General features: G+C 65.2%; 1 protein-coding gene across 1 annotated transcript; it reads right to left on the bottom strand.

The window, feature by feature from the left end:
• On the bottom strand, positions 1 to 27,553 carry NKD2 (NKD inhibitor of WNT signaling pathway 2). Its single transcript, XM_030856511.3, has 10 exons — positions 27,431 to 27,553; positions 27,297 to 27,332; positions 26,866 to 26,963; positions 5,370 to 5,430; positions 4,051 to 4,178; positions 3,640 to 3,735; positions 2,779 to 2,926; positions 2,255 to 2,339; positions 1,636 to 1,763; positions 1 to 1,462 (listed from the first exon to the last, which is right to left on the bottom strand). The coding sequence occupies exons 1-10, from the start codon at positions 27,453 to 27,455 to the stop codon at positions 894 to 896; spliced, it is 1,374 nt and encodes a 457-aa protein (XP_030712371.1). The 5' UTR covers positions 27,456 to 27,553; the 3' UTR covers positions 1 to 893.
• Positions 27,554 to 27,616: the final 63 nt, after the last annotated feature.

Raw genomic sequence — 27,616 nt, 5'->3', positions numbered from 1 at the left:
TGACATGTTACAAAATGCACGTATTTTTATTATGACGGGGGAATAACTCGATCACAGACCAACCACCACTTTGCTGTATCCTTAAAAACAGCGCCAAGGAGGCAAATACAAAACCAGCTGCACCAGTTCACAAGCTGCTCACCTCAGACGGAGCAGCGGCACGTCCTGCCTCGGGGGGGTCCGCGGGCCGAGGTTCCAGGACACCCAGGCTTCCTGCTCGCCTGCGGCCCTCTTCCCAGCCTCCCAAAGGGAATCGCGCTTTTCCAAAGCTGAGGCTGTGCCCCGCACTCAAGGTTTTCCGCCCGCCTCCTGTCCAGCTGTCCACGCGTGTGCGGTTCTCGGGGGCGCCCACGCTTCCCTGGCCCCGCCGGCCACGTCTGTGTCCTCGTAGGATGCTGGCGGCACCGCCTGTGGCCCTGCCTGGCCGCCCCTCCTCTTGGCTTTCACCTCCGCCTTTCTGGACTCCGGCCGCGTCCCTGGCCCCCCGCGGGGCCACCCTTCTCCCCGTGATCCGAGCCGGCCTCGCACACGCGGCCCCGAGCAGCGACTGCCCCGAGCCGCCCCTCCCTGGTTCAGGGTGGATGAGCCACGGGAACCACAAGCCCCCGGCCCCCCGGGGCCAGTGACAAGCCTCGCGCCCCCTGCCGCGCAGGAGAAGCGCCCCCAGCGGGGCTCCGAGAGGAAAACACGCCCAGGCCGTCCGAGCAGGGTCCCTTCGACCCCGCGGGCCTTGCTTTGGCATCGCGACAGGAGCAGGGGCAGGCGTCCGAGTGTACAAATTTGTTTATGGATGACACAGAAAGCTTCGGGACGGGGACGCCGCTGGCGGGAGACGCTCCTCGCCGAGGAGGGAGGAGGCTCCTCCGCGTGGGTCCCCAGCACCGGCGGGGCCGCTAGGCCGGGTGGTGGTGGTGGTGGTGGTGGTGGTGGTGGTGCTCGTGGTGGTGGTGGTGCTCGTGGCGCTGGACCGCCGGCACCGCGCAGGCCTCGCCCAGCAGCACGGGCGGCAGCTCCCGCGCTGCCTCGTGCTCCAGCGCCGCGGGCTGGCCTGGTGCGGCCTTGAGCGGCGAGTGGCCCTCCCGGCCCCTCTGCCGGCAGCGCCTGTGGCCGTAGGGCGGGGGCAGGGACTGCGGGACATGGTGACCGTCCTGGGGCGGGGTCTGGGGTTGGGGGGCCGGCGGATGAAAGCTGAACGCTCTCCCGGGCCTGCCCCCACTGGGGGCCCCGGGCGGCCGCCCCGAGCCCTGCGGGGACCTCAGGAACGGCCTCTCCGGCCCCTTTGGCCGGGGCGGCAGGTCCAGGGCCCGCGGCACAGGCTCCGCGGCCAGCAGGGCGGGCTCGGCCGGTCCCAGGCAGCGGCGATGGTGCGCGGCGTGCGCGTCCGACTCCTGGGAGCGGGACCGGCCCTGCGGGTGCGCGGCCCGGGCTGGGGGCTCCTGCCTGGCCTGCGCCGGGGGGGACCCTGCAGACACAGCCCCCGTGAGACCCCTCGCAGGGCCTGGGACGTCCCACCCGGACCCGGTCCTGCCCGCACACCTGAACGGCCCACTCTGGGACTCGGGGCCCCAGCTGGGGTCGCCGCAGGGGCCCGGAACCCTCAGGCCTGGCGCCAGGGGCCCAGTCTCCAGGACCCACCTGGTCCGAACTTAGAGGCGTAGTTCTCGATTCCCGCCAGGTCCAGGTAGTGGTTCCTCCGCTCCGTGCTCTCGTCCACACAGTAGGGCCCCCGCTCGGGGCAGGGGTGGGGGTCGGCGGTGGGCCTCCTGGTGGAGCGTGGGGGGGGGGGCGAGGGTTTGCTCTCTCATGCTCTGAGCAGCATGCCCACCCAGAAAGGGTGGGCGCTACGACAAGCAGGGGCCCAAGGGGACCCCAGGACCACGGCCCCACCCAGTGTCCTCTGCTGTCTCTGCGTCACCTAGGACGCCAGCTAGGGCTCCGTGGCTGCTGCCCCAGTGAGTGGAGCCGTAGGGCACAGGAGCAGCTGGGCTGAGGGTCTGGAGGCCAAACGCCTGCTGCCCTTCAAGCCCCATGGCCTCTCAGACGACACTGGAAGCGCCCAGCTCCAGCCTGAGTGCCGGCCACCCACCCGATGGCAGGGAGGGACCGGGGCTCCCTGGCCACATCCGGCCTTTGTGCCCAGGTGCCCGTCCTGGCGGGCCACCCCAAGGGGACAGCCCCTGAGGCCTGTGGGGCGCAGGAGTGTGGCTGGGCTGCTCGCATCTCAGGAGGGCAGAGCTGGACGCCAGCCCCTCACCTGATGTGCGTGGACAGCCTCTTGTCGGCCACCCTGGGGTCCTCGGGGAGCTCCCCCTCCATCCTGCATCGCGTGGGCTCCCGGTCTGAAAGAGGCAGGTGGGCACTCGTTCTCTCACCCACTCGTTCACTCACTCATTCATTCGCTCACTCACTCACTCGTTCACTCATTCAATCACCCACTGGTTCACTCACTCATTCATTCATTCACTCACTCGTTCGCTCACTCACTCAGGCACCCACGCACTCATTCTTTCACTGAACAAACAGCTTCGAGCCCTCGCCAGGTGCCAGGCCCCGCCTTCCATGTTCAGGAGGCCATAGAGATTTTTTCTGTGATGGGGGCACTGAACAGCAGACACAGTTAACACCCCCCGGCAGGGTGGGTGGGAGCTCTGGAGAGATGCAGTGTGGGGACGGGGGGGGCAGGAAGCCTGCCTGCGAGGAGGGGCGGGCTGACGTGTAAGCAGGGTCTTCAGGGCATCTGGGCAGGGAGCTGCTGCAGCCCAGGAGCCAGGCCCTCACCCTGGCTGGCGGGGGGACCGTCCTTCCTCTTGCTGGAGGGCTCAGGGCTGACGGTCAGCTTTACCCGGAGGGTCTTGCTCCTGCCCGAGGAGTGGTTGACCGAGGCATCGACGACCTCGTAGATCGTGTGCATCAGGCTGGACATGTCCTGAGGGCGGGCACGGACGTCACGGACACAGGCAGATGGGGGGGAGGACCGCCCCACCCACACTGCCTGCTGCCACCTCCAGGCTGCCTGCCTGATTGATTCACTCGGCATCCCAGCAGAGCCCAGCTAAAGGAGGCAGCTCATCTGAGACGCCTTTCCTCATCCTGCGAATGCACCACGCAACCTGAGCCAGCAGCCCTGCTGGAATCACACCTTTCCGACCTTTTAAATTTCAAACCGAATCTATGTTCAAAAGCCTTAGCAGTCAGATAAACTATCAGATTCTGCTTTTAACTCAAACACACTTATTTCAGTCATCCTACGTGTCTGCTTCCTTTCAAGAGGCACTTTGCCCCTCCTGGACACACAAGCCAGCAGAGCAGAGCGCCGGGGGCACCCCTGGGGCCCTCACCACCCTGCGGAGGGGAGGGGCTGCTGGCCGGGGCAGAGACAGGCGTGCAGGGCTCTGCCAGGAACCGCACAGACAGCAGCCGGGCGCAGGAGGGGACACGGACTCCAGCCGGCTCTGTCGGTGACCTGGGTCCTGCGGTGGCTCCCCTCCCGCCCCGCGCAAGCCCGTCTATGAAGGGTGCCAGCCTCTCCCGCCGCCCTGGAGGGGCTCAGCCTGTCCCCATCGTGGAGACCCGGGCATCGTTGTCTGTCTGCGGCCAGCGCCCTTCCAGGGACCGTGGGATGCAGACGCAGAGTGTCACCTCTCTGGTGGCCTTGCCACTGTTGTCGAAGCCGTAGAGCGTGAACGTCCACTCCTGGCCGTCGTCCTCCTCCACCGAGACGTCACACTGGAGCGCCTGCAGGGTGACGGGGACAGGCAGCCAGGGCCAGCCTCGTCCTCGCGCCGGGGCCCTGACCCCCACCGCGGGCAGGCTGGGGAGCTGAGAGGTCTGCACAGTCGACTCCTAGGTCACTTCCGTGGTGCTGGCACTGGTGCCGGGCAAGTCCCCTGAGTTACTTGGGGCCGCTCAGGCCGAGTGCAGGGCGACACCTCCCCCCAGCAGAGCCTGCGGCGTGGGAGCTGCAGGGCGCGGGGACCCCATGTTAGCGCGGTACGCGCCCCTCCCCCGGCGCTGGCCGCCTGCAGGAGGGGCAGCCGGGCAAAGACCTACGTCCACGTTCAGGCGCCGCTTGCCCGGCCCGCGGGGGCCCTCGCGGTTCACTGCTCTTTCTCCATCGTCTGTGCCGAAGAGCTGTCCTGGGCCCTCTCGGCCCTCGGCCTTCTCCGGCGGCAGTGCCACTGCAGGGACGAGAGGGGCGGGACGGGCCCGTCTCCCCTGGCCTGGCCCGGGGGCTGACGCAGGGCTGGGGAGGGGGTGTGGCCCCGGGGCCACCGCATCCTTGCTGGGCCTGTGACCTCTCCAGACGGGTCTGAGCTGAGGGCCTGGGCTTCTGGAACATGCGGCATCAAGGGACCTGAGCGGAGGCCAGGGCGGCCCTCCCCGGGGTGAGCCGCGGCCGGACGCGCGCTTCTGCCTCCCTGGCTGCAGTGGCTTCGAAGCCTGGGGCAGGGAGAGGGCGGCCCCGCAGGCCCACAGGCAGGCAGCCCGGCCCGAGGGGCCCCCGGGAGGGTTGCTTCACTGTCTGGCTTCCCCTCCCCAGCGACACGGTCCGGTTTCCCAACAGCCCGCAACACCAGAGCCCGGGAGGCTGCCTGTGCGCCGGGCAGCCCCCTCCCCAATCTCCAGGCCCGACGGACAAGGAGTGCCCTGATCTCCGGGCTCACTTACTCCCCAGGACAGGAGCCGGGCGTGTCTGGGAGACACGCAGCTGCCAGGAGACACCCAGGGCCTGAGCTCCTGGGCAGGGCTCGCGGAGCCCCTCCGAAGGCAGCCCTGCGGTCAGCCTCCCCGCCCACGTAATGCTGAGAACGCTCACCCGGCAGGTGACCCTCGGACAAGCCTGGTGGTCACTGTCACACGCCACGGGGACCCACTCCACGGCAGATGCACATGTGTGGCGGTGACTAGGGCGGTCATGCTTCGCACGCAGACCACTTTGGACGCCTTACGCTAATGCGGCACATCACACCCACAGGTGACCCGTGGATTCACCGAAACACCCGTGCGGAACCTGTCCTTCCGCCCACGGGCTCGCGGGACTCCAGGGACGCGGACGGGCAGAGGCCCTGAGATTCGCCTTTTGTTCTCCAACCCCCAGACCGAAGTCCACGTCATCTGCTCCACGGAGGAGCCCACGTGAGATGTGTTTTTAAGCACATCTCAGAACAATTTGCTTTTAAGACCGGGGAACCTGGCTTGCACCTGCAAACGGCCACCGGTGGGGACCCGCGACCAGCCAGGGCTGGCCTGGGTGTGCTGGGATACGTCGGGGAGCGTGGGGTGTGGGTGGTCCCCATTGCCAGGGTGTCCTGGGGGCAGGTGCCTGGGGTACGGTGTGGCGTCAGTGAGGTCTGGAGAGCAGGACTTACCCTCTAGGGGACACGGGTCGTCCCGGAAAGGTCCTTCCTTGGGGTCCCCGCCAGGCAGCCCCTGCAGGGAGAGAGGACAGGGCAGACGGTGTGCACCCCCACATGCGCTCCGGGTGCCGGAACCGGACCCCACCTCCTGGGGCGCCGAGAGTTCTTGGTCTAGAAATACCAACCTCTCCACACTCACTAAGCCTCAGGTTTTTGAAAGTAAGACACACGCACATCCCTGGATGTTGTCTGGTTCCACGAGAAGCGTCTCCAGGACGAGACGTGGCGCCCGTGAGCGCGCCGGGGCTTCAACAGGAGCCCCGCACGAGGGGCACGGCCTTTGCCCAAGGGCGCAGCCGCAGTGAGAACGACGCTGCGGCCTGGCCTTTGCTGTGAGAGGTGAGCACAGACCAGAAGCCTGGGCTGCGGACAGAAGCCGCCTGCCCTCTGCTCCCTGGCCCGCACGCAGCACCTCCCGTCACAGCCGGGCAAGGACCCGAGTGACCTGCCCCCGAAACCCCCGCGAACCCAGGGGCCGGGGCTGCAGGGGGACAGCATCTCCTCCAGGGCGGCCGGGCCGAGGGCACAGACAGAAGCTTCCAGGGCCGATCCCAAGACCAGTTACGGAAAAACGGGACAAGACTTCCAACGTATCCAAAGGGTGTTTCAGCCAGGAAACCACAGAACAGAAGTTCACGTGGCCCGTGGAGACAGCCCACAAAAGTCAGAGCACAGAGACGGGAAGAAGGGGCGACACGGCCAGGGAAGCTGCCTCGGATCCCGGCTCCATCCAGTGTCCCAGTGGTGGGTCGCGTGGCGTCGCCCCCAGGACCCGGGTGTTTCCCCAGGTGACTCTTGGGCAGACGGACGTCTCTGTCCCCCACGTTTCCGTTCTGACTCCGAAGCCACAGAGCTGTTGAGAGCCCGGCCAAGGATGCAACGTTCAGATGTGTGTGAGGACACGGCCCCCCAGGCTGCTTGGCTACACAGCCCTCTTGGGCCCCAAGGCTCTATCGCACCTCCTGACGCAGCACCTCCAGGTCACTTGGGGCCCCTCATCTCTCCCAAGGGCTCAGGCCCAGGCTGGAGTCAACTCGGCAGGAGACCCAGTGGGGTTGCCCCGCCAGGCCGCCTGACACCCCACAAGCTCGGGGCCCCGCAGGGGATGGTGGAGGGTTCCAACCGCTGCCCCTCAGGCTGCGGGCAGTGGCCGGGGACCAGCCCCGACCTGTCCACAAACAGGCCTGACGTCATCTCCACGTGGTGGTGGTGTTGGGTCAGACTGTCCCTCTGTCGCCTTTTCACGCAGGTGGACTGGGGGTGGGAAGCAGTGAGCCCATGCCGGTGCCTCGGAGGGTGCTGACCAGGTCCGGCCGGGAGGGACCACGTGCGGGACCAACTGGGCGGCAGGGAGAGGGGGCCACAACGCCTGCGCCCCGCGGGGGCGGCCTGGCGGCATCCTTGCCCTGGCCGGTGAGTGCCAGAGCCTCTGCCAGCCCGAGGCGCCCCGGCCACCACCGGAACAGCAGAAGGCCCTGTGCCGGCTCGGCCCACGCGGCTGTGACACTGGTCCCTGCTCCCAGGTTCCTCATCTAGGGGCCTGATGCCACCAGCCAGACCCAGCCCCTCGTGCCAGGCCCACCAGTGCCCTCGGGATGGCCGTGTCCGTCGGCAGGAGGAGAGGGGACACAGGCCAGCCTCAAACACAGCTCTGCGTCTCTAGCTTGTTCTTTGTGAGAACAAACAAATCAAAACAAAACCCACGAAAAACACCTGGAATGCTGTTACCCAGATCTTCAGACTGATTACTTTGAAGAAGACCTTGATGCCAAACACACCCTAAGACACTTGGGTCCACGGGAACGAGGAGACAGACGCACACCTCCTGTTCTGCGCACATGCTGCCCTGGGCTCAGTGAGGACCGGCCCAGATGCCCCGCTCTGCGTGGGGAAGGGGCCACCCAGCCTGCTGGCATCGAAAGCACCCGCTTCGCCTATAGCTCCAAGCGTCCTTGGGGTCCTGTGAACGCCCTGCACACGCAGCGCCCGGGCTCACAAGGTCCTCTCCCGCCCAAAGACAGGGCTGAGCTCTCTCCCGGGTGGACGTTAAGATAACTTCCAGTCACTTTTCCTGAAAACCTGATTTTTGGTTAAATTTTTTTCTGTAAAATCAAAATAAGTCATGAAGCTGAGGTCCCAGGCATTTGTGGGGAGCAGCGGTGGCTTCCGGACCAGGTGCCGGAGGCTTGCAGGTCAGCTGGCAACAGAGCACAGCACTTCTTGCTAGAAGAGCCAGTCTCGGGGTGGAACGGCTGAGGCCCCGAGACGCACTTCTGGGAAAGCGCCGGGGCGCACGGCTGGTGGAGCGGCTGGCCCGGAGGCCTCGGCCACCAGCAGCCAGAGCGACAGGCAGGAAGCCAGGGTTTCCACATCGCTCGCCTGGCCCGGCTGAGAGGTCAGAGGAAAAACAAGACCCACCCAAGTCCTCTACGTGTGAGCTTAAAAAAGTTGCAAGTTCAAAACTTCATCCCATTTTTTGTTCTAAAATAATTTGAGACTTGCTTTTGGCGTATTGTGTTGGTTACAGACAAGACGATAAATGCTTTGGGCTGGGGGAGGGTCAAGACAGAAACGGTCTGCACAGACCCTTGGCTGGACCCTGAGCTGCTCGCCAGACACAGTCAGGACACGACGGGCCAGGACGGATACGACAGCCCGTCGTGACCTCCTTCCCTGATACGGCTGCGCGTGCAGCTCACCCACGTACACCCCAAGGCTACAACACGCAGCGTTTACGATCCGAGTCGACAGCAACCGCTGCACGGCACTCGGGACAGACAGCGCTGCAGGGAGCGCAGCCGCGCTTCGCCCGCGACTGGTGCCTTCACATCCGCCCTGGTTGCACCAAAATGCCCCTTAATCTTCACCGCTCTGGCTCAACACAAGGGCCAAGGGCTTTAACTGCCACACATAAAACCTCCCGCAGGGCTGCTGACCAGATGCGCGGCCACGCCCCGCAGGGCGACCTCCCAAGTGGCCCGAAAACCGGGGCCCTCAAGCACGACCGGGGTGCACACAGACGCCCCATTTCTGATGGCCCCGCTCAAGGGCCCCGCTTCCGCCGCAGCGCCTGCCCCAGGGCGGTCCAGCCCCACCCCTCCTGGGATGCCCCTCCCATGCTGGCGTGCACCCCCCTTGCTCTGAGCCCCCGCTGCAGACCCTCCCCAGCGTCAACCTCCCCCCTCGCTCCCCTTTGCGCCCCCAGAGGAGCCCCGGCCTCCTGCATACAGAATCCTCCACCCTCACCTCGCTTTCCGGTCCGGCCCCCACCTTCCCGCTTCCCCGCCTGACCGGATGGTCCTGGGCACCAACCACCTCCTGACGCTCCTGGTGATGGGCTCCATCCCCCTGTGGCCCCGGGACTCCCACATCAGCCAGCAGGGCTACGAGATGGCCACGCTCTACGATCCGTGTGGGGCCCGAGCCCCTGCCAACCCCCGGGGCACCAGGCAGGGGCAGTTCCGTCCTCGCCCCTGCAGCATCTGCGTTCAGCCTCCGGCATCCGCCAGGCGCTCTGCTGGCCCCCGGGACGGCACCAGGGCCCACGCGTCCCGAAGCTTTATTCTCCCTGTCCTTCTTTGGACGTCAACATCGGGTGGCCGCGGCCTTCGCTGCAGGGTCCCCATGGTCCCATCCGTGCCCCCCTCACCCGCAGGGGCTCTCGGGGGGCCCAGAGGCCACGTACCCTGCTGTGCCTCTGTCCTGAGCTCAGACTCCCGAGAACATCTGCTCCATGAGCCACGGCACAAAACTGAATCCCTGGTCCTTCCCAGCAAGCGGCCCTTGGCCTGGCCAGGTCCTGCTGAAAGGCCCAGGACAGCCCATCTGCCCAGGTGAGGCCCGCAGGCACACAGGTGTTGGGACATACCGCCTAAAAGCTCAGACCCTGGCCTCCCGTGAAAACGCCAAGAGGTCTGGCCGCACGTTCCCACGGCCAGGGTGCCCCCTCCAGCCGCCAGAGCTGTCGACGCTGGGCCGTCCACCCCTCACACGAGCCTGGCTGCGCGGCAGGAGATGGGCTCCTGTTTAAGGCCACGTGGATGTGGGGATGTCTGGCTGATTGAAAAGGAGAAGCCTTCGGTGATGCAAACGATCACCTCCTGAACACCGTCCGCCTTCCAAACGTCAACGTTCACATATTCCTTCAAAATTCAGCGGCTCTGCGGCCTTAGGAAACATGTTCCCGGGTTTTCGGGGCCGCCCGTTTTCCTTGGAAACCCCACACTCTTGACGGAGCAGAGGCTCCCCGCCCCCCGACTCCCGGGAAGATCCCCGAGGGAATCGGTGCGGCCGGAGTTTCTGCTCTTCCCATGGAGCCGTGAACGGGGCGGAGCATGTGAAAAGATGGCCTTTACAAACCTGCTTCCTCATCGCCTGTTAAAGGGTCTGGTTAGAAACTGCTCGACAAACATGCTGGGCATCCTGGAAGGACCTTAAAATCCGCTGCAAACTCGAGACCCCAGGGGGACCTCCTGGTCGATCCTGCAGCCCAGCTCCCCGGCCACTCTGGCCCGGCCGCCCCTTCCTGTGGCCGCCCACCTGCATGGGAACCTGCTTCCCTGCAGTCGGCCGTGAGGGGTGCCCGGCGTCCACCGGGCTGCTTGGCTTCTGAACCCGGGTCCACCCAGGGTCCTGGCGTGGCCGCGGGCCTGTGACAAGCCTCAGGGCGGGCGGGGGCTCACATCCCGGCCTTCCGCCACCACCCCCCGCCGATGCTGCCGGGAAAACTCAAGGCCCTTCCAGGCAGCAGCCCATGGGGTTAGTTCAGGCCTTGTTTTGCTCCAGGAAGGGCAGGCGTCTCCTCTTTTCCAAAGAGATGTGTTTCCTTCAAAAACCAGGTTGATTCAACCCAGATTCTTCACCAGGGCTTAGCACGGGGGTCTGGGGGATTTGGGCTTCAATAAGCAGGAGCTGTCAAGGGTCACAGGGCCCGGAGGACAGTGTGTCCGTGTCCTGAGGCGGCCGTAACAAACGGCCACCAGCTGGGTGGCTTAAAACAGAGAAACAGAAACCACGGTGTGGCAGGGGCTCCCCCGGAGGCCCCAGGGAGGGTCCCTCCTGCCTCTCCCAGCTCCCGGGGACCCCAGCGTCTCTGGGCTCGTGGCCGCATCCCGCCAACCTCCGCCCTGTGGCCACGCGGCCTCTCCAGGGCGCATCTTCCATTCTGGGTCAGCACCCCCGCCCCCCTCCTTCCTCTTACAGAGATACACCCGGTGGCAGTTTGGGCCACCAGCACCATCTCTCGTCTCTAGATCCTGAGTTTAATGACATCTACAGAGACCCGTTTTCCATATGAGGTAACAGTCGTGGGCCCTGGGATGAGAATGAGTCCAGCACCGCCCGGAAGCCGAAAGGCGGCTGAGAATCCTGAACCGGCCGCCGGCCGCGCGGCCTCGGCTGTCCTCCCAGTGACGCGAGGCCGGGGTGCAGTGACTGCCCACGCACACGCTCACCACAGGGCCTTCTCCTGAAGTAGGGGAGACAGGGAAGCACACTGGCCAGAAACCCAGCTGCGACCAGGCCCCTCCTCCGGCCTCAGGGGTGGGGAGACCGCAGCCCCGCTCCAAAGCCAGGGTCACAGCGCAAACCGCGAGGGCGGACTGAGAGCCGCGTCTGCTCCCACAGTGGATTCTTTGGACTCCGAGGGGGCCCCAGGCCTGCGTTTCTGAGAACCAGTTTTCCCCAGAGGATGGAAATCTAGCTCTGTGTGTCGAGTCCAATTTCCTTTCTGCGGAGGGTCCAAGGACACGTTGCTGTCTCAAGAATCCAGACGGTCCCCCTGCGAGAGCCAGGCTGCATGCACCCACCCCCAGGGACGGCTCTGGTCCCACCGCTGATCTTGGAACAGTAAAAATACGGGGTGATCCACTCAGAGAAGTTTGCAGCCCCCCTGCAGCTCAGGAGCTAAAGCCCATAGAGCATCTTGGGGTCTGGAAATACAGTCCCATGGGATGTAAGTTCCAGGCCGCTTCTGAGAGCCTGGACTGGGTGAATTCCGGAGTCCCGAGGTGAGATGTCTGCGGGGGGGGGGGGGGGGGTAGAAGGGGGGCCCAGTGTGGATGGGAGTTCAAGCAGGGGGAGGAGAACAACACCGGAAGTCAGAGAGAGGAGGAGAGATGGGGGAGGGGAAAGGAGGGGGGAGGGGGAGGGGAGGGGCTCCCCCGGGGGAGCAGCGGGAGGGCCGCGGGGAGGAGGGGGACCTAGCAGGCCAGCTGGGGGCGCCCTCCAGAGCGAATGGCTCCTGGTAGGACATCCTTGGTGCTCCCCAGCTCCCTCAGGAGAGGGTGGCCCCAGTGCCAGGAGGACGCCTGGGGCCCGGGGCCTGCGGGGCCCACGCCCAGGGTCACAGGTACCATCCCGAAGGTGCTGTTCACCACGCGCTCCCACCCGTTCGGAAACCAGACGGATCGCTCCTGCCGCGCCCACCACCCCAGCGAGCCCCTCCCAGCGACGCAGGGCACCTCTCCAGCCACACCGCCTGGCTGCCCCACGGGCTCTCCACCCCGGCCCCGGCTCACACCGGCCCCCCGCGTGGGCTGTCAGCCCTTGTGGAATGTCGATCAGTCCAGCAGGGTTTCTGATCATCAGAGACAGAGCCTGGCCTTACCTCCGCGCCCTGGGCAGGTGAAGCAGGCGGCTGTGAAGCGGCATGTGGGGAGGGCCCTGGGGACGGCTGGAAGGGGCCGTCAGAGCCACACTGATTCCGGCTCTGCGGTCAGCACTGCCAGGGAGCTGGCTCGCCAGAAGCCACGAGGACAGCCGCACCCGCCCTGGACGGCAGCCCCGCCCGTGGTTAATCCTGCAAACGACAGCCCCGGGTGCTGGGCGGCCCGCTGGGGACCGGGGTGGGGACCCGGTCGTGGCAGAGGGTGGAGATGCGGGGCCGGAGCAGGCATCCCAGGCAGCCAGGGGCTCGGGGGCTCAGCGAGGAGGCCGGGGTCCTCAGGGGACATGCAGCAGGCTTGTGCTACGTCAGTGACCAAGGCGACCAAGGCACTTCGGGGCAGTTTGGGAGGAGCCTGGGGCTGGGCAAGGGGCGGGGGTGGTGTGACATCTAGGCAAGGGCGACCTGGGCCAAGTGGGGGGACCGGAGAGGAAGCCGGGCTCCAGCTCGGGGCTGTCAGGACGCCGGATGTGGCGGGATTGGTGTGGGGTGAGAGGTGGGGAGGCCTGCGCTCACCACGCACTGGACAGAACCGGGCCATGCGGGAGAAGGCAAAGGCAGAAACCCCAAGGGCTGGGGCGCTGGGCGGGGGAGACGCCCCAGAGTCAAAGGTCAGGGGTACAGCAGAGTGGACGGGGAAGGAGGCAGGGTGGGACAGCAGGAGGAGGGGGGACAGTGGCCTCAGGCGGGAGAGAACGGAGGGCAGAGGGGGTCTGCCCACCCCGCCGCCTGAAGGCCTGGTGGGCACACATCTCAGAAACACCCGCAAGGGAGACCGAGGCAGCCTGGGCAGAACTGGCTGGAAGGCGCCAGGCCAGCGCGTCTGTCTGGAAACGCCAGGTGGTGGGAGTCTCGGCTTCAGCGGCGGAACAGTTTCAGATGTGACGACGCAGCTCTGGGGCTTAGTGATTCCTACTCAGGTGCGACGACGCCACGGAGGGTCTCCACTCGAGGGGCCACAGCGGCTGTGGCTGTGAGCTCCTGATTTCAAAGCGAAAGGCCTCAGGGGAGGGGCGGTGCGGGGCTTGCCCACAACCACAGAGGCCTTCGGCGTCTTGCTTTCCAAGTTACAGCCGCACTTCAGGAGCCGAGGGGGCATTTCTAGATTTGCCCATCGGTGCCCCTGCTTTAGCGCCGTTTAACCAGGCTGGTAATAACCACATTTGGAACTGGAGGTCTAGAAACTCCGTCGTTTGAGGATCAAAGGGTATCCTAAAGTAAATGCCTACAGACCTCACGTGCCCGCACAGCCGTAACCTGCTTCCTGGGTGAGGTCACCTTACCCCACCGGAGAACGGCTGGCACGCGTGTGGCAGGAAAGCCTGAAAACACGCCCCCCGGGGGACTCAGCCCAGGAGCTGGTCCACAGCCCACGGCTGTGGATAAGTTACAGCGGGGCGGTAGGGGCACACAGGCCACCTGCTGGGGAAATAACTCCACCCTAAGACATGTGCAAGGAAAACAAGAAGAGGAGGGTCAGTGAGAAGATATACACACACACACACACACACACACCCCCTGCATATGTATACACATGTATATACGTGCATGTACACACATATACACATGCATGAAAACATACATGCACGTGTGCACACACATACATGCACACATACCTCCACATATGCAGGCCCACGCATGCCCACACACACACACATAATCTCCACCCCAGATAACAGAGAAGTGCGCATAAAACACGCCAAAAACGTCTTCAGTGACTCAGTTCTCAGCAGCCTGCAATTCTGTTTTTTGTTTAACACTAAACCATTTCGCAACAAATCTGCAGACCGGCTTCTCTCCCGGTCGTGCCGCTCCTGTTTCCATCTTCAGAGCTAACAACGAGGAACTTCGCAGAACACGGAAGATCACGGGCGATCATCCTTCCAGGGCCTGCTGCTGCCCTCCAAGCTTCCTGGCCGCAGCGGTCACAACACGCAAAATACCAAGACCCTCGTCCCCCACGTGCCTGAACCACCGTGCCCTCCAGCGCTCCCGTTCAGACGGCGTTTAACGCCACTGCGTTTGGGCTGCAGACCCAGATTCATCTTCCTCTATCTGGCTTCTTCCTCTGGAAAAACCACTGGGCTTTTCATTCTTTCATTCATATTTAAGCCTCATGTTTTCTATTTCAAAGGAAGATCAACTCCAAAGTGGAAAAGAACCCCACGCACTTGCGTTTTTAGTTTAGAAGGCCTCACGTGTCCACGAGTGATGCCAGGGCCCGCAGCAGAGATAAACAGGCTGGAGACGCTAACGGTTTGTACTTGGTCACGGCTCCGGAGCCCGAGGGCCGAGCTCTGAGAGCGATCAGGGTTTTCCTCTCTTTGGCAGTACCTGTGTGGTGTCAGGTGGAAACACCTCCTCGTGGCTCTGAGGCTGCTTCCGGCCCCCGTGCGTCAAGGCCGACAGAGCCCAGCGCCCCCTCCCCAATTCTACACACAGGAACCAAAACCCACCCTTCAAGCAACGGAGTTGAGACCCCACCCGTGAAAGACAGAAAGTGTTTTGAGGAGAGCTGCACTTGCCTTGCCTAAGCCCTCCTTCAACCATTCCTCCCACCCTCACCCCCAGCCCCGGCCATCAGAGCTCTCGTCTCTGCATATTTCTGGTCCTCATACGAGAGAGATCACATGGCGTTCGTCTTTCTCTGCCTGACTTACTTCACTTCGCATAATGCTCTCAAGGTCCGTCCATGTTTTGGGCAAGATTTTCTTCTTTGTTGCTGAATAACATTCCACTGTATATACACACCACATCTTCTTTATCCATCCATCCATCCACGGACGTTCAGGTGGCTTCCGTGTCTCGGCTATCGTGAACGGTGCTGCAGTGAACGTGGGGCTGCACGTGTTATCTTTCTGAGTTAGTGTTTCTGCTTTCTTTGGAATACACACCCAGGAGTGGGATTGCTGGATCACGTGGTAGTTCTGTTTTTAACTTCTTGAGGAAACTCCAGACTGCTCTCCACAGGGGCTGCGCCAATCTTCATTCCCACCAGCAGTGCACGGGGGCTCCCTTTTCTCCACTCCCTCGTCAACACTTGCTATCTCTTCTCTTTTCGATGGTGGCCACCTGACAGGTGGGAGGTGACATCTTGTGGTTTTGATCTGCATTTCCGTGATGATTAGCGCTACTGAGCAGCTTTTCGTGTGCCTGTTGGCCACCTGCGTTTCTTCCTTTGAAAAGCGCCTTTGTTAAACGATGATCTCGCCTCAGAAGCGACGCCGGGCCCAGGGCAGCCGCGTGGTTTGGGAGACTCTGGGGAGCATGGGAAGAACCCCGAGCGCAGGAGACCCGCTCTTGCCTCACAGCCCTTCTCCAGGTTTTCCTCAAGAAGCCTCAGAGGAGAAGCGGGTGTCCGGGCTCATGGGTGGGCATGGGGTCCTCCATCCCAGGGCACTCAGTACCCCTGGAGGAGCTGCCCCACCATACGGACACCCTAGCACCCTCTGCGCGCCCTTTACAGCCACCTGGGATCCCCACGTGACTCAGGAAAACCCAGACGAACATCAGCTTCAGATGCGGGTGTGCCGTCCCGTGAAGGAACCCTGAGCCTGCCATCCTCCGCCTGCTGCCCGGGCAGCCCGGGAGGGTTCCGTGTACTCGACAGCCGTGGACGCTGATGCCAGTGGAGTCTGGACCCCAGACTTTCTCTTCCAAGATCTCCTTTCACTGTCCTCCTTCCTCACCCACAAACTCCAGCACCTCTGACTTCGCGGGTGCGTTTACGTGCGGGTGTGGGAAGAGCCGTGACACGGACGATCGCTGCACGGCCGTGCCCGCCCGTGCTCTCTCCCGTGGCCCCTCGGCAGCGGCCCCGCCAATTTGATTTGTGGTGTGAGACGGACTCCTCACCGCTTCTGCTGCTCTGCTGACACCCCTCTGGGGAGAGGGTCCTGTGGGCTAGAAGCAGACCGCGGCGTATCACCTGGATCTGAGGCCACCGAGGACGGCCTTCTCCCTGCTCACGGCCCCAGCGAGGGACGGAGGGGGGTCAATGTTGCCGAACTTCGGCTTATCCTCCTTGCCGAGCCGAGGTGGGCATCTCCGACGGTCCTCGCCCCCATTTGCACGTTTGTACATTTAGGTGCATTACCTGCTCACCGAACAAAAACTACTGAACCCCTGGTGCTAACGATCTGCCTTGCTTTCTTGCATCTAAAAGGATTCCGGCCAATGTGAAAACCCAAACCTCCAGCATGCTGAAAAATGAGCAGGGATTTGCCTATGCCTGCGGACACTGGCCGTTGACAGTTCCTTGAGATACGTGAGACCCGCCAAGCTCACTGGGGCTCTGCACTCTCCAGACTGCAGCTGCAGGGGCAGGGGCCCCGGGGCTTAGCAGACATCAAATGGAGCGTTCTGGAGCTGTGCTGTCCACGTGGCAGCCACAGCCACGTGTGCCTACTTACATTTGAATTTATGAATGAAACCACGTTAGAAATCCAGCTCCCCTGGCACTCGCCACACTCCAGGCACCAGCGTGGCCGGCAGCGACCGCTGTGGGCGGCGTGGATACAGCCCACATCCAGCGCCGGTTGGGAGCACCCAAATCCCACCCCCACCCCCAGGTGGAGACGCGGTGATCGGCCGAGGTCACAGAGGTCGCCAGCTGGACTCTGGCCCCGCAGCGGGGCTTCCCCAGCCCGGGACCCTTGGGACCTCAGTGACCCAGCTCCGGCTGGCCAGTGCTGGGAAGATGACTCAGTCGGGCAGGTAGAAGGGCAGGGGTCTGAAACAGGCAAGGCGGACAGTCCTAGCAGGCAGCCTGAGGCCCCCCCGGACAGGCCAGATGTCCACGGCAGGGCCCAGGCCAAGGACTGAGCAAAAGTCCCAGGGGCCGGAGCAACACGTGAAACCCGGCAGACCGGACACGAGGGTGGCCGGGGTGGCAGGCGGGAGTCGGTCGGCACAGGCTCCAAGGGGCAGCGGGCGGCTCTGGGCGGAGGGACGCGCCTACCTGGCCGCGTGTGGTCAGTTGGCCGGCGCAGAGGCCCAGCAGGCGGCCCACATGGGCAGTTCTCGACTCCAGGCCGACCGGGGGGCTGGCAGATCTGCTGAGCGATGGGGATGCCAGAGACTGAGGGCCCGGGGACCACGGGGCTGTCCCAAGCAGGCCAGGCTGTGGATGCAGGTCCAGGGGTGCATCAGGAGCTCTGCCCAGGCTGTAGGGAGTGGACGTCCCAGCGGTAGCCGGACAGGTGCTCCCAGGCCGGGGAGAGGCCAACGCAGACGTTTGACCTGTTGCTGCCAAAGGGCCAGAGGGGCCACCGAGGGGCGCGTACCGAGGAGGAAAGGGCGCAGGCCGCGAGCCCTGAACACAGAAACCAGGTGCCCCGGACGGGCCTGCGGGCCGCGAGGTGCAGGGCCTCTTCCCGACCAGCTCGCGGAAAGAAAGTGTCGGAATCCCTTTCGCGCCCACGTAGAAATCGCGGCGTTAGACTACATTCTCCCGGGCCTGGAGCCCCCAGAAGCTGGAGGAGGCAGGGAGGACCCCCCGCAGGGCCTGCAGACGGAGCGCAGCCCTGGGACAGCTCAGTGTCCGAGTTCTGACCTCCAGAGCGGTGAGAGAGTAAACGTCTGTCATTTTAGGCCGGCCAGCCGGCGGTGCTTTGTCACGGCCACCCCAGGAGACCCACGAAGGGAGCCCAAGGCTTCTCTTCTACATAACTACTTTAAGGCACTCCCAACGTGTGCTTTTAGCCATCAAAGACCTAGAACGCTGGAGAGGTCCACGGTCAGATGCCCCAGTGCCTGCTGACCACAGGGAAGATCACGGGTCCAGCCTCCCTCAGGAAGAATTCCCAACGCCTCTCGGTGAGGTCTGGGGTCTGCTCAACCCTCCCGAGGATCCAGGGACCCCAGGGCAGTGGGCCGGCACCTCGTGGGTTTAGGGTGTACACGTGGGCATCTGCAACCCCCCAGGCAGGGACGGCTCCGTCCTCCTGGGGGAGAAAGATCTGAGGAGCAGATGGCCCTCAGGCCAGGATGCAACGTGCCCCAGGATGTCAGGGTCCACTGGCCTCTGGATAGGGTCGCCAACCTCCTACAGCCCAAAGAAGGCGGGGGAGGGGGAGAAAGGAAGGGGTGGGGGGAGAAGAGAGCGGAGGGGGTGAAACTGGGAGCTGCAGACAGACCCCCACGGGCAAGGCTTAGACCCGGGGTTGTGAGACACCCCAGGGCCCGGCCCTCCTAGAGATTCTTTGCCTCCTGGTTGCAGGGAAAGGAATCAGTGCTCAGGGAGGGAGGCGCGTTTCAAGGGTTTCTTCTCCACAGAACAGAGGAGGCTCTTTTATGAGAGCTGTTAACGGGAGACCGTGGAACCAGCATAGAAATATCCACCCTCTTCCAAGCACGACAACCGGAGGATTACAGACCTCAGCTCTGGAGGCAGGAACCAGAAAGGCAGGCACGCGGTCCCCTCCCCCAGGCCCCACTTCCCCGAAGCCCTTCCAGGGGGACCCGGGGCAGCAACGCCCGTGCAGCTCCCAGCGGGGGTGCAAAGGCAGCCGCCGCACGAGGGCGGATGACCGTTTGGTCAGCATGACCACGGGAGCCTCCCCTGTGCGAGGCCCAGGCCCCCCTCGGGCCTCTGTCCCCAGGAGACCCCGCCCCAGAGATGCACCGGCACAGGGACTCAAGCCGCCGGCCTGGTCGGGACGGCAGAGCCCAGAAAGCTGGCTGAGTGTCGGCTGTCAGAGCAGCAGCGGGGCCTGCACGGGGTGCACGTGGAGGGTGGACATGCAGGGCATAGAGCCGGCCCTGAGCCAAGGAAAGCCTCAGGCCCATTAGGGCCGCACCGCACCCCAATTCCCGAGAAGGTGACCGTGTGCGGAGGTGGGGTCGCCGCGGAGGCCCTCTGGTAAGATGAGGTCACCGGGGCGGACCCGGATCCCACAGCCTGTGTCCTGACGAAGAGACCGTCACGTCTCAGGGGGGTGACCCTGGGAGGACACGGCGGGGGCGGCGCCTCCTGGCAGGGGAGCGAGGCCCTGGTGGGAAGTGGCAGGTGGACACCTGGACCCTCCACCTCCGGGATGGAGACAAGCAGGCCGCCGCCCCGTCCGTCCGCCTGTCCGTCTGTCCATGGGGCTTTGCTACGGCTGCCCCAGGAAACCCATACTCGGCCCATCGCCACCTCTCCCCGCGAGGGCCGGGCACCCTCCTCCCCTCCCAGCAGCCAGGGTTCCTGCTGCGATGCTGTCAGCCCCTCGCTCCACACGCGTAGCCGTCCAGAGGGCACCTTGCTGGGTAGGAAGGGCCGCAAGCGTCCGGGCCCCGTGGGGAGGGCAGGCCCGCCGCGCACTCCTGGGGGCTGGTCACCAACCCGGCGGCGCTGCGGTGACCCGCACGCCAGGCCTGCTTCCGGCCGCGGCATCCTTCTCAAGGGCTTCCATTCGACACAGGCGTTTTCTTCCAAAGCCAGCGACTGTCTGATGCAGGGTCAACCTGGGAGAGGCGCCACTTCACGCCCAGGAGGCCCGAGGCCCAGGGCAGCGACATGCAGCAACCCAGCAGGCGGCTTCCCTCGAACCCAGCGCAGGACAGACTCAGGAGATGGGCCGTGCCTGGCCGGGACCGAACCTCCACTCCGGGGACCGGGGACTGGGGACGGCAGCCACAGGCCTCCCCTCTTCAGGGAGAAGGAGAGGAAGGGGCCAGCACGACCCCACGCCCGCCGGGCCCGCCTGGAGCACCCCGTCTCTCGGGGGCTGCTGACCTGCGGGCGCAGCTCACAGGGCCCTGGGGTGAGAGGCAGGAAGCTCGGGCCCGCCACGCTTACTGACCACGGGTGGGCTGCCATCCACCACAGCCCCTGCCCCGCGGCACCAGCGCCCGCTCCCGTCCTGCTCTCCGCACGTCCCTCGCGTCGTGTCTCCTCGTAGGACCCAAGCAGAGGCATGCGGCCTCCGCGCCACGGAGCACCGGCTGTGGCCCAGAGACGTGAGGGCAAGTGACAGGCGGGCAGCTCCAGGCCCGGAGCAGGGTCTGGGTGGCAATGAGGCCACTGCACAGGCTGCCTCCCGTGGACAACGGGATAGAGGAAGGCTTGGGGGTGGGGGGAGCCGCCCACATTTCAAAAGGGCCACGTCACGGGGCTCCCAGTCGTCACCTGCGGGCAGTGTTTCTGTGACAACCTTGCTGGGGCTGCCTGGCTGGCTGCCCCCTGGCCATACGGTGGGAGTGAGAACAGGGGACATGGGTGGCCTCGATGTCTCACCTCCAGAGGAAGAGACGGCCTAACCCAGCGGTCCCCAACCTGTTTGGCATCAGGGGCTGGTGGGGTGGAAGACGATTTTTCCACGGACGGGGGTGGGGGATGGCTCAGGCAGTAGTGCAAGCGACGGGGAGCGACCGGGAGAGACGGGGAGCGACGGGGAGACACGGGGAGAGACGGGGAGCGACGGGGAGAGACGGGGAACAACGGGGAGACACGGGGAGACACGGGGAGAGACGGGGAGCGACGGGGAGACACGGGGAGAGACGGGGAGAGACGGGGAGCGACGGGGAGCGACGGGGAGCGACGGGGAGCGATGGGGAGCGACCGGGAGCGACGGGGAGAGACGGGGAGCAACAGGGAGACACGGGGAGAGACGGGGAGAGACGGGGAGCGACGGGGAGACACGGGGAGACACGGGGAGAGACGGGGAACGACGGGGAGAGACGGGGAGAGACGGGGAGAGACGGGGAGAGACAGGGAGCGACGGGGAACGACGGGGAGCGACGGGGAGAGACGGGGAGAGACGGGGAGCGACAGGGAGACACGGGGAGAGACGGGGAGAGACGGGGAGCGACGGGGAGACACGGGGAGACACGGGGAGAGACGGGGAACGACGGGGAGAGACGGGGAGAGACGGGGAGCGACGGGGAGAGACGGGGAGAGACAGGGAGCGACGGGGAACGACGGGGAGCGACGGGGAGAGACGGGGAGAGACGGGGAGCGACAGGGAGACACGGGGAGACACGGGGAGAGACGGGGAACGACGGGGAGAGACGGGGAGAGACGGGGAGAGACGGGGAGAGATGCGGAGAGACGGGGAGCGATGGGGAGAGACGGGGAGCAACAGGGAGACACGGGGAGCGACGGGGAGTGACGGGGAGCGACGGGGAGCGACGGGGAGACATGGGGAGCAACGGGGAGACACGGGGAGCAATGGGGAACGACGGGGAGAGACGGGGAGCGACAGGGAGCAACGGGGAGAGACGGGGAGCGACGGGGAGAGACGGGGAGCGATGGGGAGCGACGGGGAGCGACCGGGAGAGACGGGGAGCGACCGGGAGAGACGGGGAGCGACCGGGAGAGACGGGGAGAGATGGGGAGAGACGGGGAGCAACAGGGAGACACGGGGAGACACGGGGAGAGACGGGGAGCGACGGGGAGCGATGGGGAGCGATGGGGAGAGACGGGGAGCAACAGGGAGACACGGGGAGACACGGGGAGAGACGGGGAGCGACGGGGAACGACGGGGAGAGACGGGGAACGACGGGGAGCGACAGGGAGACATGGGGAGCGACGGGGAGAGATGGGGAGTGACGGGGAACGACGGGGAGAGACGGGGAGCAATGGGGAACGACAGGGAAAGACGGGGAGCGACGGGGAGACATGGGGAGCGACGGGGAGAGACGCGGAGAGACGGGGAGCGACGGGGAGAGACGGGGAGCAACAGGGAGACACGGGGAGAGACGGGGAGCGACGGGGAACGACGGGGAGAGACGGGGAGCGACGAGGAGACATGGGGAGCGACGGGGAGAGACGAGGAGCGACAGGGGATCGATGGGGATCGATGGGGAGCGGTGGGGAAGAGACGGGGAGACGGAGAGCGGCAGGTGAAGCTTCGCTGTCTCGCCCGCCGCTCACCTCCTGCTGTGCAGCCCGGCCGGGGAATGGGGACCCGTGACCTAACTCCTGACCCCTGGAGAGGCAGGTCAGAGGGGCAGGGCAGCACCGTCCGCCTCCTCCCCACCCAGGGAGGGTCTGCGGACCGGCTGAGCCACGGCCGTGCTGCCCTGCGAAGCGCTGGCCGCCCAGGTGACGGCGGCTGGAGAACCAGGTGCCGCCAACAAGGGACGTGAAACTAAACTACAGTGACTACAGGTCACTTTGCGGCTCAGATGAGAGATCAGTCTGCTTCGGCACACACGGCGGGGCCACGGCGCCCAGGACAGAATCTACCCGCTGGCGCTCACGGCCCTAACCTCACCGCGAACCCCACAGCGTCGAGGCTGTGAGGGCCTGGCTCGCTCCTCAGCAGAGCTCCGAGCCGGCCGCGCAGCACTGCCGGGCCGGCGGCCGGGGCCACGCCGACGCTCTGCGTTTCCCACTGCATCTGGGTCTGCGCTCACCCCCGCTTAAAAGCTGGTAGTTTCGCCGGGCAGCTACCAGGGCTGAGGGCTGATTTCTGAAGACTGCAGACTGGCATGGATTTTCAAAGAAGATAACAGGCAAGACTTCGACAAAAGCCCTGTAAGTCGTTCCTTTAACTACTTCTCCACGAAGGAGAGCGAAGGTGAGATAAGGGACAGGTGCCGCTTGGATGTGGCACCATGGTCTCCCACGGCGGCCTGTCACGCCCTGAGGAGAGCAGGGTGACGGCGGGTCTCTGCTTTCACTCCTGCAAAGTTGGTGTTTCTGCTCACCCAGCAGCCAACTGGGCTGCTCGAGACCCCCCACCGTCCTGCAGGCTCCTCCTCTCAAAACAGTGTCCCCGAGCTGGGGCGCTCCATGAACTTCCCCGTCCTCCGTCCGACCCCCGTCCCTGGTCTGCACACGGGGCTTCTCGGGGGCTGCCCCCAAGGGCACACGTGAGAGTGGTGGGTCAGTGTCACGTGCCAATGTGTCCCCAGGGCAGGCAGGCAAATGCCACGTCTCCCACCAAACCTGGGGCCTTCTCAAGAGACCAGCACCCCGAGGGCAGGGTCTGCGTCCACCACTGTCCTGCCCTGGGGCACAGCCTCTGCCCGCCGGCCCTGCTACGACTAACACCATCCACCACCCGGGCCCTGAGGTCGGGGCGCCGGCCGCAGCCTCGCCGGGTCCACATCCCAGAGCCCTTGCCAACCACATGAGGATGCCAGCGCACGTGCGAGGCAGGCGCATCCTCTGCCCTCGCGCCCTCCCTGGGCACCTGGCTGGGGCGGGTGCCCCGTGCGTGGCGTCTGGCCCGTCCGCGTGCCCTCGACGCCCACTGGCCGTCAGATGCCATTGGCTGCAGGCCCACAAACGACCCCAACCTCCTGCACCCCCGACCCCGGGGACAGCCAGGGGGGCACGGTGGGTCCCCTTCCCCGCCGGGAGGCCCGCGTGCAGACAGCACCCACCCAGGTTTCCAGGTGAGGAAGAGGCACACGTAGGCCAGTCACCCCGGGACACACCGAGCAGCTGGCTGCCTCGCGGGGCCCTCAGGCCGCCCCGTCCTCCCCGCCCCCTCCTGGCATTTCCCACAAAGCGGCCTTGTGGCTCCAGGGTCCCCAGCCCAGCGGCCCCCAGAGGTGCCTCAGTCAGGACCACCTGGCTCATCCGTAGGCCAAGCGGCATCCAGGGAGGCCATTTGCAGTTCCGGAAGCTTGGGCGGGGGGAGGGACACTGACACCACCCGACCTTGGGGGGATTCCCTGCCGATCTGTGAGGTCTGGGCCCTCAGGCCTGTGGCTGGTGCCCCCCAAACCCAGAGGAGCCCCCAGGCTTGCGTGCGCACCTGTGCTGGCCTCGCACACGGCCAGGCCACATCCAAGGGCAGAAACAGGGCCCCTGAGAGAAAGCCAAGCCCCCCTGGCTGGTCCTGGAGTGGTGCCCAGACGCCGCACACAGGCCAGGACTCCACAGATCACGCGTCCCCAGAGCACGGGTCATGGAAGGCCAGGGGTCAGCCTGTGGAGCTGCACGGTGGCTACAGCGCCACCACCTGTCCACCCAGGCCACTCCTTCCACGTGGCTGCGGCCCGACGGCTGAGGAGGAGCCCTGGCGTCCACAGGACAGGATACAGCCCCGTAACGTGTGGTTTACACCGCACACCGTGGCTCCACGGTGACTGGGACGGGGGCAACCAGAAGCCTCGGGGCGCCCCCACGCCTCTGGAGCCGCTGGAATCCCCTTTCTTGCGCTTACTCAACAGAGATCTGGGTTTCAGTCACAACAAAGTTTCAGTTGTTAGTGGTGATTCTTGTCTTCTGGACTCTTCCCGCCCCGCAGGGAGCATGAAGAAATCAGACGGGCAGATGGCAAGTGAGCACGTGCCCGGGAGGGGCAGCTGGACCCCCACAGGGCCTCGCCCTGACCTCCGCCAGCCCCACCTCTGGAACAGCACGGTCAAGCGCTGACGCTGTGACCGCCGTCTCTCCTCCGGACTGTAACGCACGTGCAGCCTCAGTCACCCACTGCTGCATCCTCTGTGCCGCTCTTGCCAATGTCCCGCGTCACTGGCCAGCACCTGCACAACCCCAGGCCCCTGGGGGCCCGTGGCAATGAAGTGAGGCAGCGTCTCTCAGAATCAAGGAGGAGGACCACTCTAGACCATGAAGCGGGCATCTACCTGCCCGAAAACTAGTTATCAGAGACCTTATTAGACGTGCACTACGCGGGCACCAGGGGCCAGCACGGCTCACTAATTAGTGGGCAAAATCAACCTCATTTCGTTTATTTTTGGGGCGGGGGGTGGATGGTGAGTGAGGGCAGGTGAGAGTTAGGTGGTGGACATGCACTTAATTTCCACGAGGTCATTTGGGACAGTTCTTGTGGCAACACGGCGCACCAGGATTGACCTGCGTGGAAGCACAGGAGGACATGTCCCCTCGCTGACCCCAGTCAGGTGTTCTGGGGGCACTGCACAGTCAGGCTGGCCTTCCTTGGGACATCGCCTGGGAGGACAGGGACGGTGACGGGGCTCTGGACACCACACAAGGGGAAGGACAGGAAACAGGAGGAACGTAGGACCTGACACCCCAATGTCCCCCGACAGAGCAACTTCCGGGCAGAGGCAGGAGTGGAGGTGCCCGGTGAGGGGGGTCGGCGGTGCGGCAGCGAGATACCTGAGCACCTGGGCCGGGGGGGTCTAAACTCCCAGCGTGGCTCACAGCCCTATAGCCAGATGAGGAAAGATGGGAAAAGGCGAGAAAAGATCAAATGCCCATCCCTTATCCTGAGATTCTTTTCTTCCTACATCGTGGCGTCATGAATGAGGCTGTCACAGTACGTTCAGGCTGCGGCGACGACACACCACAGAGCAGTGGCTCATAAACAACAGAAGTTCATCGCTCACAGTCTCGGAGGCCGGACGTCCAAGACCGAGGGGCCGGCAGGCTTGGCCTTCTGCCTGTAACGCCGCGCGGTGCTCTGGGGCTCGCATACGGGCACTGATCCCGTCGTGAGGACTCTGCCCTCGGGGCCTAATCGCCTCCCCAAGGGCCAGCCTCTGAATGTAACACACAGGGGGGTAGGTTTCAACACATGAATTTTGGGGGGGACACAAACATTCAGACCACAGCTGCGAACAAAACAACAAGGGAACAACCCAAGCCAAACCCCACACTGTTCTTTCAAGAACGTCCCGAGAGCATGGAATCCATGGGCCTAAGAAACTGTCATAACCTGGCACTATAACCCGCGGCCAGAGCGGAAGCGTTTTGTTTTCCATCTCCATAGCCCGCAGCCCGGGACGAACACCGCCTGCGTGTGGGACCTGCTGTACTGAGCTGACGACGGCCCCGCCGGGTGGCTGGCAGGACAGGGTTAGGTGGTGGACATGCCCTTCACCGCTCCGGACTGCCTGCCGCCCCCTACACACAGGAGGACCAAGTGGGAAGGAAACACCGTCCCGTTATCAGCACCCACCTGCCCAGGCAAACTAAATCAGGCCAAAGGAGGGCCAGAGAGCAGCTGGGGCGGCCCCGTGGTGCGCAGGAGCACACGTCCACGCAACCTTCCCATGAGTGCCCAGCAAACACTGTAAACTGGAGTTCCTGCCTTCACAGGCGTGGGATTCAAACTTCACTCCCAGACACAGGAATCATAACTCTACTGTGTGTTTGATCTCAGGGCGTATCTGGGCCCCTTCTCGGGACGAGGCCACACAAGTGTTTACGAACACACTCAGAACTTTTCATTTATCAACCGGCCAGAAAAGCGTCTTTCCAAAAGGAGAGCTGACACGTCCATGCGCTGCTGTACTCTGTCTGCGGGGGACTCGGAGGGGAACAAGCAGTGGTGGAGGAGGGGGTCTCCGTCGTCTGGCACGGCCACCGACCCAACTCCAGTCCACACTAACGCCCGAGACCATCCACCGGCCTCTCTCCTCCCGGGCGAACGTGCGCAGTCTGGTTTGCCCAAGGCCCCTCTGGTGCCCCAGGCCTGGACGGAACACCCTTCCAAATCCACTCTCAGGGGCGCTGGGTCCTGAGTGGGACCCCTGCGACCCCTGACAGCACCTGCAGCCCGGGTGTCCCTGGGCTTTCCCGTGAGCATCCCCGCAGGCCTGCGGTCACCCACACGGCAGATGGGCAGCACGGTGGCCTTTAACGCTGTGGCCGCCACTGCTGTGCGGTATACTGATCCTACAGCCGGTCATTCCCCAGCCCTGCCCCCACTCCTCCAGCCTGGGAGAGCGAGGCCTCGCGCCACATCCCCTCCCCCAGAGGGAGGGGCCGTCTGGCCCAGCCCGAGTCACTCTCGCTGGGCCATCGGGGCCCTCGCCTTCTCTGTCCTGGGGTCCTGGGTCCGGGTCAGAGGGCACAACTTTGCTACTCAGGTCCCCTGGCCCCAGCGGGGCCGCCGGGCCCACCACGCCTACCTGCTTGTCCCTTGTGCCGTGCTCCACGCAGCCCCGCCGCTCCGCCTCCTCCGTGCCTCTGCGGCCACCCAGGTACGCAGACACCACGAAGCTGTCCCCTGCGGCCCCGTGGGCGGACGCGCGGGAAACGGGGCGCCGAGGAGGGAAGGAGACGCCCGGTAAGCCCGCGGGAGCTGCGCCTGGACGATGCCCCGCCGCCAGGCGCGCCCACCCCTCGCCGCGCGGCCTGGGGCGCGGGGCTCCGGCGGGGGACCGGGGTCGCGGTCTGGGGCGGGGAAACCTGTGCGCTCCCGGAGGCCCCAAGGCAAGGTTCCCCGCCCCCGCCCACCCCACCCCACCCGGCCTCGACGGCAGAAAGCGCGTCGCGCTCTGTGCTCGGGTCCCAGCCCCGGTGGCAGTCGCGCGCCCTGGCCGCCGCCCCGCGCGCTCACCTTCGGGGCTCTCTCTCCGCTTGAAGGCTGCAGCGGCTGCGGCGCGGCCGGAGGGCGCGGGGAGAGGGAAGGGACAGTGAGTGGCCGGCGCGCGCCCGCCAGCCCGCCCGCCTGCCCGCCGCCCCGCATCTCACCGTGCTTGGACTGGAATTTCCCCATGTCGCCCCCGGCCCGCCCGCCCGCGCGCGCTCCCGGCGCCGAGCCCAGGTGCCGGGCTGGGGTCCGGGGCGGGGGCCGGCGTCCGCGGGGGCGGCAGGGACCCGGCGACCGGGTTCCTCTCAGCCGCGGGGAGCGGGGGCGGGCGGCGGAGGCAGCGGCGG

The sequence above is a fragment of the Globicephala melas genome, chromosome 3 (assembly GCF_963455315.2).
Source record: "Globicephala melas chromosome 3, mGloMel1.2, whole genome shotgun sequence".
NCBI lineage: Eukaryota > Metazoa > Chordata > Mammalia > Artiodactyla > Delphinidae > Globicephala > Globicephala melas.
Note: the sequence above shows the minus strand (reverse complement) of the source record. Positions and strands in the feature narration are given on the sequence as shown.